General features: G+C 40.8%; 2 protein-coding genes across 2 annotated transcripts in view; both read left to right on the forward strand.

Annotated features, from left to right (window-relative positions):
• Nucleotides 1–543: 543 nt before the first annotated feature.
• LOC122418412 (uncharacterized) lies at nt 544–14,781 on the forward strand. Its single transcript, XM_043432585.1, has 11 exons — nt 544–834; nt 2,664–3,070; nt 3,203–3,302; nt 3,808–3,909; nt 4,066–4,224; nt 9,850–10,256; nt 10,563–10,662; nt 10,741–10,842; nt 10,912–11,070; nt 13,778–13,888; nt 13,978–14,781. The coding sequence occupies exons 1-10, from the start codon at nt 544–546 to the stop codon at nt 13,841–13,843; spliced, it is 1,893 nt and encodes a 630-aa protein (XP_043288520.1). The 3' UTR covers nt 13,844–13,888; nt 13,978–14,781.
• A 1,746-nt stretch (nt 14,782–16,527) lies between these two features.
• The window catches only part of Ndae1 (Na[+]-driven anion exchanger 1), a 39,900-nt gene continuing 37,416 nt past the window's right edge, over nt 16,528–19,011 (forward strand). The window contains exon 1 of the mRNA XM_043431466.1: nt 16,528–16,711. The gene's annotated coding sequence lies outside the window, so the exon portion shown is untranslated. The remainder of the gene's footprint in view (nt 16,712–19,011) is intronic.

Consider the following 19,011-nt stretch of genomic DNA (forward strand, 5'->3'; position numbering starts at 1 on the left):
TGGTTTAACAGCTTCCACTTCCACTCGAGCTCCAAAAAACAATTTTCCATTTTGACACTGATTCTGACTTGCTGTTCTGTCGAAGGACTTGGGTAAAATGAAACTAACCCTTCCCTCGACCCACGAGGAAATGGAATGGAGTAGGAAGAGGGGGAAACGGTGTAGAAAATAGCAGGGATAATTTTCTCTCACAATCGATTCGAATAATTGGTGGAAAAAGCTGTTGCTGCAAGTAGAAATGACGGTGTCGTAGCTCCCTAAGTCTGGCAGAGTGCTTCAGTGTTTGCACCACGTTAATTTGCCGGTGAATAATTAACGCGTGGGTATGAAATGTTGCCGTGAAGTAAGAACTTGTGAAGATCATTATCTACAATCATCATTACAACGGCGCCGAAGCTCTGTACAAAACTGATTAAATCATTTATGGTTACTCGAACTCTTCACCACCCGGAGCTTCCTGCAGGGGTCACACATTAACTTGGCTTAGTTTCGGAGTGTTGAGGAACAGCGAGCGACTAGTCGTGCAGAGAAATCGGTATCATAATGTTCGAAGCTACGCCTAAGGGTGCTCTTGAATTCACAAAATTCTGCGTTTGTCTAATATTCACTTGGCCACCCTGGCCCGAAGCTAGTAAACTCGCGAAAACTTTGTTCAACATATTCTCTTGGTCGTCGGTCATTCTGCCGTCACTACTCGCAATCGCACTGCTGAACGCTGCTCGCTTTCAGATGGACGATTATCTTGTATTGACGAAAAATGTTTGCTTGGCATTCTCTTGCATCCAACTGGTCATAAAGATACTCATTTGCAGAAAACATCGTCCGCGACTCGAGGTTTGTGATCAGTTTTAAACGAAGGGAGAAAAAACGTCTAGCTATTCTCTTGATTTGGCAACTTTCTCTGTTGTTTCAGCAAACCACTTGAAACAGTATTATAATAACGTCATTTATATGAAACTAAGTGCAAATGAATTTCATTTGCTAGTAACTTTAAATTTGAGAAAAGTTTGATCAACGGTGTGCCAGAGATTTCTGTTAATTTTGGCTACAGTACATTAACCTTTCGTAGTTGAGCTTAAATAAAAATTTTTGAAAGATTTAGTCAAATGATATTTTGCTACTGAAGGTACTCATGCTCCTGCCAAACATTTATAGAAATGCAGTTTCGTTGAAGGACGATTAGTTCCACAATTAATTCGAGTCGTATTTACTTATCTGCATACACTTTGAGTTTTTGGATGAAACTTCGACTCATAGAAACTTTCCCATCATGCGACCCATTTCGATCCGTTAAGCTTGTTAGAGGGAGCAGTTGGTGCAATGAAGCAAACGTAACATTTTATATTAAATAGAAAGATGCAGAGCGAAACCTTTATGGTTTATCAGAATGAAGTTCGCAGGATAATATTATTCATTCATTATTAGGTGGTTGTTGAAGAGATTTTTTATGAAGCACTGTGGGTTTTGATCGGTCCTTGACCTGAGCTTCGAAAAGTGCAGGATAAGAGTATGACAGTAATGTGCGAGACAGTAATCGCAGATTTACAAATACTTTTTGTATATCTTCGCAAAAACGTTTTCACTTTGGAAGTGATGAAAAAAAAACGAATTTTTTGAGAAAAAAAAATCAACATCCAAAAAAGAAAACTCCATATTGAAGAGCACTGTAAAAATTATTTCAATTTCCCATCCCCGTCACATCATCATTTGTTTTTATATTTTGCTGAATCCCATGCGCAGGAATTCATTAAGGAAGTTGAGGCATTAGAATGAAAATGATGATGTCATCGCTTTTAAACCGATTGCATTTTATAAAGTGAAGTGTAAAAAAAAATCAGTTAAATTTTCAGACAGTTTAGGAGCGTTGTTGCTGAGAATAATCAATAACAATTTGGGCCAAATAACATGTAATCTTATGGAAGTCAAGACACATTCAGTGATATCTCCGTTAAAAATGATGCTAAAAATATGAAATTTTTTGGGCAACGTCAGCAAGGCTTGCCGAACAATGTCAATTTTTTTCAGATTTATTAGGAGATTTGCTGAGATTACATTAATAATAATCTGTTTTCCGTGCAGTTTTTTGAGGCTAGGATCGTCACCGTTCGTGTTTTCGATTGAGCTTTCACCAGTTTTTCGTCTTTTATTCCCCAACTTTTCTTTAAAGTGTATGAAACATTGCCAAACTGTAAACTGGCATAACTTTTGAAAGGTACAGGTCATAACTTTTGGGTAAAAAAAATGACCGTACAGCCTCAACTTCCTTAATCAGCATGTCTGACAACGAGTATGTCTACGAAAGGTTAATTATTGACAGCTCTAAAGAACTAGCAATCCAATGTATTCGTATGATTAACGATATTTGGTACAGGCTTACAACGTTGCCATGCTAAACCATGCTAAAAACATAAAAAGTTTCAAAATGATCAGAATTTTATAAAATTTGGTGAACATATATTCTTTAGTGCCAAATTTGACAATACAAATTTTTAAAGATTTTTCTTCTCTACAATAATCGAGTAACTAAGCAGAAGAAAATTTTGAAAAGTCTTTTCGCACTCGATGTTGAAGAACATTATCACCAAATTTCATCAATTTCTAATTATTTAGACTTTTGTACCATACATCGTTAAGTTAGTGTCATAAAGTTCTGTTGGTAACAGATGCTACATTGCGGCATGAAGGATTTCATTGAGAATGCTACACCCCGAGAGATGGCGCTACTTCAACGCTACGTAGATCGTTGTGCCACTCTCCATTTCATCGTCAATCTCTTCGCACTGTTAGCGGGCCTCACAATGATTTCTGGACCTCTCATGCTTCCTGTAAAGTTACCATCCGATGCCAAGTATCCGTTCCCTGTTGATGCACATCCAGGCTACGAAATCGCTTATTTACATTTTATCGTCGCTGGATTACAATGTTCCTCGATCACTCCGGTCGAGTGTCACGCTGCTCTTCTCATATGGTTCGCCGGAGCACGTCTCGAATTGTTGGGCGAAGAATTCCAGAATGTCACATCCAGCGATGAATTCAACGAGTGCATTAAAAAACACCAAATCTTACTCAAGTAAACAACTTTTTTCCAGTACATTTTTCGTCGCCTTTATATTTTCGTTTTTTTTTTTTGCGAACAGTCAGGACTTGAGGGTTTTTCATCATAATTTTTCGAGGGCCTAATTTGCTTTTCTGACCGAAACAGGGACACCGACGAAATGATTCGAGTTGTACGTTTAATTGTTGTCACTTCTACACTCATGGCAGGTCTCTCAATCATAACAGGCGCTATTCACATTGTTAGTGTAAGTTCTCTTTTTTGCCAATACTTTTTTCCTTCGATAGGATCGATTTAACATTTTGTGAAAAATAATTAAGGGGGACCGGGGCAAAGCGAGGTATACTTGAAGGAATATCAGACTTCGTGGAAGAGAGAAGCTCCAGCCATTTCTTGCTTTCAAATATCGAGGAACATTTCGCTTTTGCTATTTCCGAAAAAACAAAATCTTTTTGGGCCACAATGGGATACCCTTCATGATTTTTATTCGTTCAATTCCAATGGAGCTCGATTACTTCTTTCAAGAAACAGTGAAAAGAAACAACATGGAATTATCCTAAAATTTCTTTTTTCTCAAACATATTTGCCAATTTTTATTACTTCATTCAAATTTCTCCTTTTCTTATTAAAAGTCCTTTAAAATTCCATTTTATTTCGTTTTCTGATCTTATCCAAAAAATGCAAGAATTGAAAAAATATTTGCCCATCTTGCCTCCGTCTCTCTATTTACTTTTCTACATCTTTCACCATAGCACGAGCCGATGGTGATCAAGGCCCAATTCATCATAATCGATGGGGACTTTGCCTTGGTACTTTTCATCAGTGCCTGGCCGGCTGAAAACCTCATTAACGTCGTGAGTTTTTTCAAACTTCAAATCACAGACGTGCCAAATTCTTTACTATTTTTCTCGAATTCTACGAGACCTTCCTCGTCCTTTTCCTTCCATGTCTTCTTTCGTACGTGATGCAATGAAATAATGACGCCATTTCAATTCGAATTATTCTTCCAGTCGAATGGAATTGGCCAAGGTGCTTACAGCTGTCCCTGGATTCAGAACTCCCCCGAAATGCGCAAAAACGTTCTGTTCGTTATGCAAAGATCTCAAATGCAATGTATTATTTCTGTTCCTGGTATATTACCGCAGCACTCTCTAGAATCCTACACATCCGTAAGTACAACGGTTCTGTCCCAGCGACACCTCCTTCCTCATTTTAATGCATCGTTAAATGTTTTCAGTTTTTGTCGAAAACTTTTTCTTTCTTCACGACTTTACGTATAGTTTTTGACGACGAAAACGGTGAGCTTTAGTACGCCGGAAGTGGATTTTCACACATTATCTTTTCAATGACAAAGGAAAGGAGGAAAGTCATCGAACATTCTTTGAAGCTTTCCAACTGAGAGTAGCTTCGTGATAGATTTAATCTTCGTACTGTCATCGATCAGCAAATAGAACTAATAAACGTATGGTAAAAAATAACTGTCTATGGAAGAGACAATGGCTTTTTAAACTTCACTGCAACCCACCCTGATTCACTGCCAAGCTTCAAAATTATTCTCGAGTTTTTTTTTATCACGTATTCATCTTCACCAAACTATTTCCAGTGGAAGAAATCGTTTTTTTTTTTCGTTCTGAAGAACCAACGCATCGGACTCGGGTTAGTGGAATCCTCAAGCATAATCGAAAGAGAATGATCGAAATAATTCGTTCAGACTGTGAATATTTCAAGGAGAACTTTTATTTCTTATTGGTTCTTTCAAGAATTTTCCTCCGGAAGTGAACTCCGCTGAGAGTGCTTTCCAATTCTGTAGAGCAACGTTCCTATATCGCTGGCCACAATCCGTGATTCGTTTCCTTTGACATAAGTTAGTTAATCCCCAATTCCTTGAGGCTTTAACCATTTGCAAGTTTTCGGTGTTGATCGACTATAAATTCTGCTCCAATTTGATGCCGCAAACTCAATCCAGCATTCGCAAAGGCCGAAGGACGCTTTCTCTACTTTCCAACCAACCCATTTTCAACCGTTAAAACACGTTGCATTTTTAAAACTGTTTATTCAACTCTATGGCTCTTTATAAAGTGAGATTTCCTAGGATTTTCCAAGCTTTTTTGTTTTCGGGAAATTTCAAGTTGGATTTGCAAGTTTGCAAATCTCGACGAGCCGTGGAGATTCAATTCCTCGTTCAAGTTCTGCTTGAGCTCTTGAATTTTATTGGAGTATCTTTGTCTAGGGAACGTGCGCACTTCTGAAATCAAATGAACAATTTCTTTGGTCCGATCGGTGGCGAATCCTACTGCGTTGTTGATACGAAGAACAGCAGCGATTCCCTCCCTTCGATCGAGCTTACAACGATCACCTGTTCGTTTATGTAATCAGACATTATTTTTATTGCTTGATTAATGTCTTGTTATGTAACTATATTTGTGCAGCACCATTCCAGAGCTGATTATTGAGTGTTCAAACGTTTTTGGAGAGCTGAAGCTGCTCCTCGAGTTCCTCGGAGTGCTAAAAATATCGATTCTTGTCCGAGACGAAAATTCCAATTTTTTTTCCATTTTCATATATTTTCCTTCCATGCGAACCTATAAAAACCCGAAAAAATTGCGAATTCTATATTTGTAGAACGCTGAAGTGATTTTCTTGTTCTTTAGAAAGATTTTTTTTCAAATTCCCTGAAAAATATAGAATTTCGTAATTTTTTCGGGTTTTTATGGGTCCAAATGAGAGAAAAATATTTGAAAATGGAAAAAAAATCGGAATTCTTGTTGCAGACAATAATTACGATCTCCGCATTGTACGCAGCTGAGAAACTTCGAAAATCGGACTTTGCGCATAAAACATATACAAATTAGTATTTCTCACATGAAAAAAATGTTTTTGTACTTTTTAAATATCCGTTTATCCTAAAAACATTCCCGAAAACGATCGATTTTTTGACTTTCTAAAGCAAGACCCCCCTTAATTTTTATCAATTTTTTAAACCTCAAGACAAAAAGTCGTTCAGGAAAGTCAAGTGGCTCAGCAGTGAACACGAGCAATTTGAATTATTAGAAAACGTACAACAGAGTCGAATTTCATCACCGAAATTAATAAAACAGCGGTTCCAAGAGCAGTTACAGTCTTCGACATCTGCGATTAAATGAATCTGTAAAAACCGAATAATTTTTGAGATTGTACATCATTTTTATTTTTTTCACACGTGCCTTCCATAAAGATTTATCTCTGTCATTCTCATCTGCTTTACTGAGGCGTTTCGATATCCAGGCCCCCATAATTATCATCAGATTCGAGATCGTTTCGATCTTTGCTTTAATCTCTCATCTGAAGCGGTTAAAAGATTTTCAAATTTTCGGATCTCTAATAATCCAGAAACTTCGGAATGCAATCAGTCGATACTCCCATTCTCTGACCAAGTCTGTCATGTTGCTCAGAGCAACGATTCGTACTTTTGTGAAAAAATATTTCGACCTACTGGAGCAGGAGGCGTGTCCAGAAAAAAATTGTGAAAAAAAAAGAAACAAAAAAATATTTCTCGCTAAAATAAAAATAGAGTATAAAAAATTTTTTAATAAAATATGAAATCGGTTAAAATTTAAAAAGATTTAAATTTTTCAAATAAATTTGAAAAAAGTTCAACAAATGCTTCAGTACTGGAAAAGAATGACCTACAAAGTCGAGGGATCGATACCCGAAAATTACTGCAGCCGAATACTGTAAATTGCTCGCTTATCCACTTTATTCCTATGCGAGATAATGGATTCAAAGTGCCTTCGACTTTTCAAGAAACTATGAAAGCTGATCATAAATGTAGAAGCCAAAGCAACGTTAAAAGAGCGACAATAATGAGACACTGAAAAATTTCAGAAGTGAAATAAGGAAACGGAATTCGGATCCGAAAATGGAAAAAAATTGTAGAATTATTGCATATTCTAAAAATATACAGCGTGGATCTATTCCCAGAATTATTATATTCACGAAAATCTATATAAATTCACGAAAATCACATTTTTTAAGGGCAGGCTCTTAAGACAGGCCCACTGCGACGATTTGGATTTAATGAAATAGGATCCTCCCAAGTTGAAAGAGCCAAAAACGAGAATGAGAAAATATAATGTTTTTCGATATCAATGGTGTCTTGAGAAAGCCTTGTTACCGGTGAAAGTCACTTGGGAATGGAAAAGGAAAAACACTTATTTAAGGTTGACGAGTAATGACGACGCATACGAACACAAATAAAAAATGGCTGTCACATTTTGTTTGACGATTTAACCGCGAAAGTATTTTAACCGCTATCACAATATTAAAAATCGTTCAATCTCGTCAAACGAGTAACACGTAATTTTAATAATTGCGAGAATAAATTTTAATCGTTTCTCTGACCATCAAAAGAGCAAAAAAGTTCAGTTGCTTTTTCGAATCACAAGTAACGCATGATCTTCCATAACAGCGAACAGGAAACTGTGGGGAATTTTTTCAGTTTCTTAATCGAAGCTTTCCCATGAAAACATAATTCGTGAGCTTCGCGGAGCCACGGTGAGCTGTTTGCACCGAGACGGCCCCATTCTCCGTCCGTTCGACGTCCACCTCAGCTCGCTATTAGTAAACTCGTGAAGTTCCTCTTCGGCCAATCGCTCGGTTACTTCCACTCTCTCAGTGACTCCTCATGTTTGCACAGTTGATCTGGCTCGCTATCAGTTGGACGATTCTCTAGCTCCAGCAAATACCGCTTGCTTGGCATTCGCATGCGCCCAAGTGGTCGCGAAAAAAATAATTTGTGGAGGTCAATGTACATGACAGAAGGTCCGATCAATACTAGACGAAGGACGACAGAACTTGTTGGCGTTTCTGTGTCTCATCTTGAGACACTCGTTTATCGGCCTATTGATTCCTCTCCCACCGTCACAAAAGACAAAAAAATGCACGAAGATTATCAATTTCACTGCTTTTTACTACAGACAATTGAAGAATAAAAAACATTCCTAAGCTCGTAAGTTCTTGGGCTCACAACCTCAATTCGCAGTCCAGGTTTCTGGTGCTTGATGTCATTGGGTAAAAAACCCTCATTTTGTCGACGTGGGAGCATTGACATTGGCAGTCCAACATCCTGCGACTGCTTTCGAAGCACAAAAAAGTCAGAAGATCTTGACAAACCCTAAGACTCGTTGTCTTCGTACAAACCAACTTCATAGTCAGTTGATTGTCAAGCAAGTCGCGAGGAGACTCGATGGCAAGTAGCCAAATGGTTGGTCCAGTCCTCAGCGGCCTGGTGGTCGATTTGGTGGCAGGAAGTTCAATGATCAACCTGCCAGTCATCTCGATGGTTGGATCAGGATCAACCAATCAGATGGACGTAACGTTGTCGAGTTGGATGACCACGAAATATTGATTGTTGCTGCTGCTGCGTTAAGAAAATCCTATGAACATGGATGCTGGCTCTTCTATTTTCTTTTTGTTACTTGATCAAATTTTTCCGGTGGAAGAAACAATATTTTTGTCTTCCTGAATGAGCTGGGTTTTACTAACAGTAAAAGTGAATTTGAAAGGGTGAATTGTCGTACGAACGATGAATGATTTATTGATGGACGTATCGGGTTTCGGGAGCCCGGAAAAATACGGCCCTCGATAATTCAACCGGCCGAATTTACAGGGCGTGTGAATAGTCGCATTGGTTCACTCGTGGAGGGATGTCACTCGTGTCGTGGCTTCTACACCCTTTGTATCGATGACCAATCCCAAAGCAGATGAGCTCGAAGCCTTAATTCGTTAGCCTCCAGGATAATAGACTCGGAACTACTGTTTTCGGGAGGCTCCATTAAGTTTTCATTTTGTTTCGTCCGGAAGGATAGTCACAGTCTAAAATGAATAATTTGACAGCAGCCCCTTAATCACAGATAACAACAACGTGTAACAACGTCAAGGCTCGATTTGACGAGTATTCGAGTCTGATTGGTGTCTTGGTTCGCAGAAGATTGTTGAGGCGAGTATCGACGAGCCAAAAGCTTCACAGTGTCGCGCGGAAACGTTGGAAAGCAGGATGTTCAACGTGACTCCAAAGAGTGCCTTGCGGTACACGAAATTTTCAGTTTTTTTGGTTTTCACTTGGCCTCTGGGGAGCGATGTGAGCAAAACGAGGAGGAGAGTGCACGCATTTTTTTTCGGGCTTTTCGCCATCTTGCCGATCATCATGACATCAATCATGGTCAACACCATGCGCTATCAGCTGGGAGACCATCTCGCCTTCACTAAAACATTTTGCATTGCGGTCGCATGCGCTCAAGTTTTCATCAAAATGTTCATCTGCAGGGTGCACCGCTCACGCTTGGAGGTTGGTGCTCTCTCGACTCGATCTTCCCATGTCATTTTTCTGCCATTGAGTCGGATCGCTTGTTTCAATCGTACGACGAACGTCAATGCACAGAACCGAGGTCAATCGACTTTATTCGATACCGAGTCATCTGCTTTCGACCTGACAAAGCGGAAAGTAGCTCTGCGAACTTTTGAGATTCTTTTGTTCCTGAATATCGGTTGAACTGAAAATTCTTTATCTGAAAACTGCCACAAGGCACATTATCCAGATTCCACCTTCACTATTTTGGGTTTCACATAGCCATGGAGCTTCCAGACAAAAATCATTTGAAAGCCAAAACAATTAAGATTCAGAGAAAATATATTGGAAATAAAAATGAGAAAACTTCAGTTTTTTCCAATTTTCAGCAAAATTACAGTGACTTCGTAGTTTTTTTTGAAAAAATTACGATTCCGGTGTCATCCTAAACGATCGTTCCTCCTCGCAGATGCTGCATCGGACTGTTGACGATTTCCTAGCAAAAGCAACGCCGCGCGAGCTCCAAAAGCTCCAGGAGTACGCCAGCCGCTGCAGTTTGTTTCACGTCGCCATTAATTTGTGCGCTCTTCTGAGTAACATCGCGATGATTTGTGGACCTCTGATTCTACCTCAGCCTCTACCGGTCATCGTCGAATACCCCTTCGCCGTCGACTACTCACCGGCCTTGGAGTTGGCCTACATACATCAAGCCATCGTGGGATTTCAGTGCGCCTCGATCGGCTCAGTCGATTGTCAAACATCGCTTCTCATCTGGTTCGCTGGGGCACGTCTCGAGTTACTCGCAGAAGAGTTTGAAAACGCCTCGAGCGTTCGCCAATTCGACGAGTGCATTCAGAAACACCAAATTTTACTTAGGTAGGTGGAGCTTTCGATCCGAAACATCAACGAAGATCAATCGCTTAACTGAACTTTGCCACAGTGACAAAGACTTGTGCCACTTTATTGAAATGCTGCCAAATATGTTGCACGAAATCAACGTTCTTGAAAAAAACTTTTATTTCTCGTTTAAACATTAGAGCACCTTGAAGTGTACAAAAACATGAATCTTATCGGAGCCAATCGATAAACTCAGGGAACACGTAATTTCTCGAAATTCCTGATTCAAAATGCCTCCTTAATGGTGAGCATGTCAATGATAACGCGAAACTTTTTTGAATATAGTTACGCAGAAGAGACGATTCGTGCAACTCGTTCGATAGTCGTGACAACGATATTCTCGACTATTCTCTCAGTCATCACAGCGGCCGTGCAGTTGGTGACGGTGAGTAAATTTTTTTTTTCGGTGGAGGATCAAATCGTCGAAAATGAATTTTAAAAAAATTACATTTTTATCCATCAGCCGCAGCCACTGATCGTGAAATCACAATTCGTCGGGATTTTTGGAGGGTTCTTAGCCGAGCTTTTCATCAGTGCTTGGCCTGCTGAGAATTTGATAAACATGGTTAGTTATTCAGCCAAACGTTGGAATATAATGGGCCAGAACGAAATTTCAAATTCATTCGTTTTTCAGTGTGACGCGATCGGACAAGGTGCATATAACTCCCAATGGACCGACCATTCTCTCCAACAGCGACAAAAGATTTTACTCGTCATGTTGAGGTCTCAAATTCACAACTCGATCTCAATTCCGGGTTTAGTTCCAAAACTTTCACTAAGTTATTACGCCTCGGTACGCCAAAGCTTTCATATACGCATTGCTCAGTGGAGAGTTGGTGGCCTATAAAGACCCAAAACTTTCCCCATCAGTGACTAAACTAACCTATAACGACTTATGAGTTCAGCGATGATTATATGATGATTAACCATTGGTATGACCATCGAGCCATGACACTCATTAATTTAACTCATTACTACGTTAGTACGTACTTAGCAGGTGTTGTGTCACATAGACGCGAACTGTTGGTCACGCCTTGATAGTCTTCCTCAAATGTATAGTTCCAGATATTCAATTCGATGAATGAAAATTCGTGGAATATGCTGACTAATTTAGTTCGTGTATTTGATCAATTCATATGGACTAAATAATCATGCATTCGTTCATCTAGAGTCCAACCATCCACCGATCCATGTACTGGAACTTGGAGGGATTTGTTCATTCATATTTCCATATTTGTTCATTCATATTTCCATTCAACCATTACTGATACACCTAGCTCTGCCCATCCTACCATCCAACCGTCATTCTTGTATCCAGCCACACATGTATTCATCCAACATTTCACGCAGCCAGCACTTATTCGTCCAACTACACCGCTCAGTCCATCCAACCTTCCATACAGCCGACACTCATTCATCCAACTTTCTACCCAGCCCAGAACTCGTTCATTCAACCACACTCCTGTCCATCCAACCTTCGACCGAGGCAGCACTCTTTCATCCGACTACACCCCAGTCCATCCAACCTTCCACCCAGCCAGCACTTATTCATCCAACTACACCCCAGTTCATCCAATTTTCTATGAAGCCATTACTCATTCATCCAACTACTCACCTTTCCAACCAACTTTCCACCCAGCTAGCACTCATTCATTCAACTACAGCCCAGTCCATCCAATCTTTCATCCAACCAGCACTCATTCATCCAACTTTCTACCCAGCCAGCACTCATTCATTCAACTACACTCCAGTTCATCCAAACTTCTACCCAGCCATTACTCACTCATCCAACTACTCACCTTTCCAACCAACTTTCCACCCAGCTAGCACTCATTCATTCAACTACAGCCCAGTCCATCCAATCTTTCATCCAGCCAGCACTCATTCATCCAACTTTCTACCCAGCCAGCACTCATTCATTCAACTACACTCCAGTTCATCCAAACTTCTACCCAGCCATTACTCACTCATCCAACTACTCACCTTTCCAACCAACTTTCCACCCAGCTAGCACTCATTCATTCAACTACAGCCCAGTCCATCCAATCTTTCATCCAGCCAGCACTCATTCATCCAACTTTCTACCCAGCCAGCACTCATTCATTCAACTACACTCCAGTTCATCCAAACTTCTACCCAGCCATTACTCACTCATCCAACTACTCACCTTTCCATCCAACTTTCCACCCAGCTAGCACTCATTCATTCAACTACAGCCCAGTCCATCCAATCTTTCATCCAGCCAGCACTCATTCATCCAACTTTCTACCCAGCCAGCACTCATTCATTCAACTACACTCCAGTTCATCCAAACTTCTACCCAGCCATTACTCACTCATCCAACTACTCACCTTTCCATCCAACTTTCCACCCAGCTAGCAATCATTCATTCAACTACAGCCCAGTCCATCCAATCTTTCATCCAGCCAGCACTCATTCATCCAACTTTCTACCCAGCCAGCACTCATTCATTCAACTACACTCCAGTTCATCCAAACTTCTACCCAGCCATTACTCATTCATCCAACTACTCACCTTTCTATCCAACTTTTCACCCAGCTAGCACTCATTCATTCAACTACAGCCCAGTCCATCCAATCTTTCATCCAGCCAGCACTCATTCATCCAACTTTCTACCCAGCCAGCACTCATTCATTCAACTACACTCCAGTTCATCCAAACTTCTACCCAGCCATTACTCACTCATCCAACTACTCACCTTTCCATCCAACTTTTCACCCAGCTAGCACTCATTCATTCAACTACAGCCTAGTCCATCCAATCTTTCATTCAGCCAGCACTCATTCATCCAACTACACCCCAATTTATCCAATTTTCTATCCAGCCATTACTCATTCATCCAACTACACTCCTGTCCATCCAACCATCTACCCAACCAGCACTGATTCATCTAACTACACCCCAGTCCATCCAACCTTCCACTCAGCCAGCACTCATTCATTCAACTATACCCCAGTTCATCCAATTTTCTATCCAGCCAGCACCTCTCTCTCTCTCTCTCTCTCTCTCTCTCTACATTCAGCCACCACTGCTGTATCCAACCACAAGCCGGCCCACCCAACCTCCTATTCTTACCGAGTCACCAGTAAAACATCCAACTAAATTTCTGCTTGTGCATTTTTTATGAAACTACCAACCGTGCATCCAGCCTTCCATCCTGCCCCGAATTGTGGTTTCATTCATCCATCCACCGTTGATTCATTGATGATTTATTTTTAGTTAATTGCATCTTTGAAACATTTACGTTTTTGAGAAACAATCATGAAAATATTGAGTAAATTTACTGATACAAAGTAATAAAACAATCAGGATTGGTCCCCATTTTCATCGTTACTCAAAAGTTAGCAAACATGAGTTCAAAGACATTTCGATTTTTTGGAATGACTATTCATTTAGGAAAAATATTACGAAAAAATCTCACAAGACTTTGGCTAACGGATTTACTACTTTGAGAATGTATTTTCATTTTTTGTTTTCAGTTTGTCTCAAGAACTTATTCATTTTTTACTGCCCTGCGAGTTATCATCGACAAACTAAAGTTTTGAACCACAATCTCTCAACGTCCATCAAATTCGTCCATTCAAATGCTCGTAAGTATTGGCTGATGAAAACTTACTTTCCTTTCACACACTGTTGCAATTCCATATTCAAAAATAACTCAATTTTCTTTCAATCTAAGATTCAGACCGTACAGTACGACTGACCAATTCGGATATTAATGTCTGATATTCAAGCTCGGACAAAAGAGTGTAATTGAACGCGCACGCCCCGTTCATCACTGTATCGTCCTCGTTGGAGTTCAGCGACACTTTTCAAGACGCTTCAATATTATACATGGGTGGTATCGAGAACTGGAGAAACCGTCACATTCGGTGAACAGAAAAATCGTTGAAATAATGTTTGCAGAAAATATTTTCAAATGAGGAATTAATCAGTTAATTTTTCTTTACATTGTTTTGTTAAAACTTGCGAAATTCTGTTCGTCCATGATTTGACTTTACAAAAAAAATTGACTCGGAGTTTCACAATTTTTTTTCCATATAAAATAGTTTTCCAATTCATAAATGATCATCACTCGACAGACCAACAAGACAAAATATTGTTTCCCGATGTAATAAAACTCGAGAAAAATTAAAGGGAAAGTCAAAATATTCTGATCGCAGGCTTTGATTTTTGGAAAAAACATTCAAAACCAGACAAAATCAGTATCCGAAAAAGCGAACGTTAACTCGCTAACGGTGGGAAGACGAGTTTGAAAGTTAAAAACAGGAGATCGCGACCTCGAAAATAATCCATGAAAGTTACAACTGCGTTGCAACACTTTTACGGGTCCACGTCAGAGAAAAAAAACCCAGAAGAATGTCGTCAGTAGCATAAGGTCAAAAAATTATTGCTCAACATTCTTCAACAATTTTCTGCAAATGACTCTTGAATGTATCTTTCGAAAATCATAAAAAAATAAATTCTCGAATGAATGGAAAAATGGACGATCGCAAAACAAAAAGTCTCAAGAATTTGGCAGCACTTTTCAACTCCGCTAATCACCTTACAGATTTACAATAAATAATTCACTAAATTATAATAAAATAATAATGAATTAATTCATCATAAATAAATTTTAATAAATATTATTGATAATACATTTTTAATTAACTATTGTTGCAAAATACTGTTAAATCCTTAAAATATTTTTTGAAAAATGAATCGAAAAATTCTACTTTAGTGAATTCAGGATTTTTGATAAAACAGAAATTCCGAATCAATGATAATGTTCATTTTTTTAATTATGAGAACTCATGAATTCGCTAAATCTCAGGCTTCGAATGAATTTTTCTTAGACATGTCGAGAATTCGTCAGCACTTTGCAATTCCACTTGATCAGCAGTAAACAATAAACAATATTAACGAATCTTGAATTAACTGAAATCACAAAATGCTCAAATCACAAACTTCTTAAGACATTAGAAAAAAATGAATGAAACAAAATAAAACGAGACGAATTCATAAAATTTTTCAACTCCGAGAATAAAATCGGTTTCTACTCGAATGCAAAAATTCAATCTGAGGTAATATTAAGGGGAGTCCTGCTCTAGAAAGTCACTAAATCGAATGTTTTCAGGAATATTTTTAGCACAGACGAAAATAACTCACCATAGCGAATTTTTCGGTATAGTTTCAAGGATATTTCAAGAGTACAAAAACATTTTTTTCATGTGAGAAATACTAATTTGTAAATGGTTCATGCGTCAAGCCTGATTGTCGAAGTTTCTCAGCCCCGCGTGCAATGTGGAGATCGTAATTATAGTCTGCAACAAAAACTCCAAATTTCTTTTCCATTTTCACATATTTTCCTTCCATACGAACCTGTGAATCCCGAAAAAATTGCAAAATTCTATATTTACAGCACGTTGAAGTAACACACCTCTTGAGAATCATTTTTTTTCAAACTCCCTAAAAATATAGAATTTTGCAATTTTCTCGTGTTTCTATAGGTTCACGTTTAAGAAAAATATATGAAAATGGAAAAAAAATGGAGAATTTTTGTTTTATACAATACTTACGATGCCCCGATTGTACACAGCCGAGAAATTTGGACAATCGCATAGACCATGTCCAAATAAGCGTGCCTGGAATGAAAAAAATGGAAAAAAATGTTTTTCTACTATCGGAATATCCTCGAAGCTATACCGAAAAGTTGGCTATCCTGAGTGATTTCCCCTATTGAAAAAAATTCCGGAAAACGTTAGATTTTTTGGGCTCTCCAAGGCAGGCCCCCTTGGCGCAGTTCGCACGAAGTGAAAGCTTCAAAAGCTCGAAACAATGACTCGCGACGACTCGTTTCGTTTCGAAGCCAGTTATTTGGTCGCAGGTAAGACGAAGGCACGACCATGAAACGACGAAAAATGATGAAAATCGTCTTTCGCACGTGCTGATAAGCCAGAGGAGTGCAAAAGTGTGAGAATGCAAGTTTCGTGTGGAGAAGTGTGCGTATAAAAGATCGGGGCGGCGAGCGGGGATCAATACTGAGCGTGTAAGCAAACGAGCCAGTAGAAATGCCGCCTGCCGGTACATCGAGGGAAGCGCAGCCAGAAACAGTTCGATAAGGGGGTGGTTGGAAGCTGCTCTATATAGAAGCGAGCACGCGCACACTCGCGCCATTCTCTGTAACATAATCCACCAGCTTTTGAGTTAAATCTCGAAGCAGTACTTTCCCACGGTGTGTACGCGGAGCACACTCTCTTCGGGCGGCGAAAACAGGCGGGACGCGTTTCGCCATCTTTGAAAAACAACAACAACAACAACAAAATAGGATCCATCGTTCGACGTTGGTTCGACAGTTTCATTGGAAAAGTGAGAGTTCATGTTTACAATTGGATTTAATAACTAGCCGGCCGGCGCGAACGCTCGAGGAGGTAAAAGATTTCATATTTTTCATGTCGTCTCTCGTGGATATTCGAAAGCATGAAACGAAACGAAGTTCCTTGTGAAATGGATCACCGGAATCTCGGTTTTGAGCCTCCTTTTCTAATCGCTTAAACAAACACAAACTCACGATCGTTAGAGCGAGGGACAAATTTAACGATTTTTTCCATCACGGATTCCGCGAGTGCACGAGAAATTCGACAAATTATCGAGACAACCTCGCAGTGAAAAAATTTATCAAAAAATCCCTTCTACGCCCCAAAATCAGAAGAAAAAACAACCTTCAAGTATTTTTTGTACAAAAGTCGTTCGAACTAGTCCCAGAAGCCGGAACAAGAGGATCGCGACCCTTCAATCCGAGTCGGAGTTTTTCCGGCCTTGTGCCGTCCAAGAAAAGCCTCCCCCGAAAATTCAGTTGCGAGCTCCCAAGTCCGCGTCCATGGTGCTCGAGTAAAACCGTCCCCAAAAGCACGAGATTTTCGAAAATTTCCGACCTCAGGATTGCGATTAGAGGCGCGAGTTGAGCAACATTGAACATCATTTCTTAGTCCAATGCCAATAAAAATGGCGCCCGTGATCCAATAAGCTTGTTAAGTAAACGATCGAATGACGAAGATCAAATAAAAGCGAAGATCCAAAGTGACACGTGTATCGAGGATCGGGGTAACAAGCGGAACGCGATCGAAGCTCCGTCTAATCTCGACGTTCGTTATCGCCACATGCCTTGGCACATGAGCCCGAGGAAAGGCGAAGTACTCGAGCATGTGACGTCGATCGGAAGCCTCGTTTTATTCCCTACTTTGCTTTTTTCTTCGTCTCCAACGTCCTTACCAAGTGTTTTGTTTTTCACTCGAGTAAACAGAGTGCGAGACGACTGGTCTCGCAATAAATACCTCCAGGTGTGATCCTGGTCGGTATTAACTGGCTGTCTCCGGTTCGGAGCGGCGTCAACCGCTCTCGTCGCCTCACCTTTCGAGTCGGCCCATCCGCGAAGAGCGGCGGGATCGCGCGAGATCAGAAAGCCGTTTTTTTCCACGTTTTCTTCGACGGGGAACGAGAGTGTCGGGCAGGGGGACAAGTTCGACGCTGTTTCTGACTTCCGGAGCGCGATTGGTCGTCGTCGCAAAAAGGGGCGAATTACTCGCCGAACGGTGGCGATAAAAAGACTGCGTTCCGGAGGCGAGAGCGCACCGCGGTCAACCTCGATGCGACGAGCCCGGACGACGACGTTGCTCCAGGAAGCCGAACTCGTCCGCTGGACCGACTCGAGCCGGGATTTTTCACTTGCTGCACGCTCCCTTATCTCGCTTGACCTCCGGCCGATACTGCCGTTTTGGGAGCATTGTTTTACGGGAGGAGCGAAAACGGCGGATTGCGAGGATGACGGAATGGGGGGCGGAAGCAGCGCTTTGATACTGCGACGAAACTGGCCAGCGTTTTTTTTCTTTTTATCGAAAACCCGCTCGAACGAGTCAACGTCGAATCATCTCTTCGCGTGTCCGACTTAATTGACTCTACAAAATGCCACTGAGACCCACCGAATCTCCGCTCGCTCGCGCTTCAGATTCGCATCTTCGTATTTCACCAGCGTCGTCTCAACGCTCGCTCATTCTCAAGCAGCCATGACGAGCCTCATTTTCACCTTTTTTTATATTATTGACAATGCCCTTTCCGCGCCGGCGACCCACTAATTGGTGGACGACGGTCGCGGTAAACAACTCCCGAGAGCAGCCTTCCGTTGCGTGATCGTGGCGTGCTCACGGACGCGTTACATCACCTTAACGATCTTTCCCATGCACTGAAAATGCTCCAACTTTTTAACAACCAAGTTGTCGAGCGCTCGACGCGAATCGCGGCTCATTTTGTGCAGGGCTTCCCCGACTGGGGGAAACGACGCTCGCGTCGACCGGGGGGGCGAGGAGCTGGACGCTGTGACGGCGCAGCCGATCGAAACTGTCGAAAAATTGGAGGAGCTGCAACTGAGGGGAAAAAACGAAAGCGTTTCCTCTTTCTTTCTTTTCTCGTTCCCGAAAATTGTCGATTTTCCCCACGCGATCGAACCCACCGACGAAAATTCTTCATTTCGTCAGACGCCAGCAACTCCGCCGGGCCACCGAGACCCTCGGATCGTGGCGTTGAACGTCCGATCCAGGCTGCTCGATCCAAAGTCCGAGAAAATCGGTAATAAAATCAATTTCATCAGGATTTAGGAACGATTTTCAAAAAGAAAGAGGAATCGGTGACCGACGAAGAAAGTCAAGCGTGAGTCAACCTCTTCGAGAACACTGAA

The sequence above is a fragment of the Venturia canescens genome, chromosome 11 (genome assembly GCF_019457755.1).
Source record: "Venturia canescens isolate UGA chromosome 11, ASM1945775v1, whole genome shotgun sequence".
NCBI classification, from domain to species: domain Eukaryota; kingdom Metazoa; phylum Arthropoda; class Insecta; order Hymenoptera; family Ichneumonidae; genus Venturia; species Venturia canescens.

Bases quoted from the DNA above. Each gene is read 5' to 3' on its own strand.
- LOC122418412 (XM_043432585.1), top strand. From the start codon at position 544: ATGTTCGAAGCTACGCCTAAGGGTGCTCTTGAATTCACAAAATTCTGC. The intron at 10,257-10,562 runs GTAGGTGGAGCT...TTTTGAATATAG, and splicing joins AAACACCAAATTTTACTTAG to TTACGCAGAAGAGACGATTC. The intron at 11,071-13,777 runs GTACGCCAAAGC...TTTTGTTTTCAG, and splicing joins CACTAAGTTATTACGCCTCG to TTTGTCTCAAGAACTTATTC.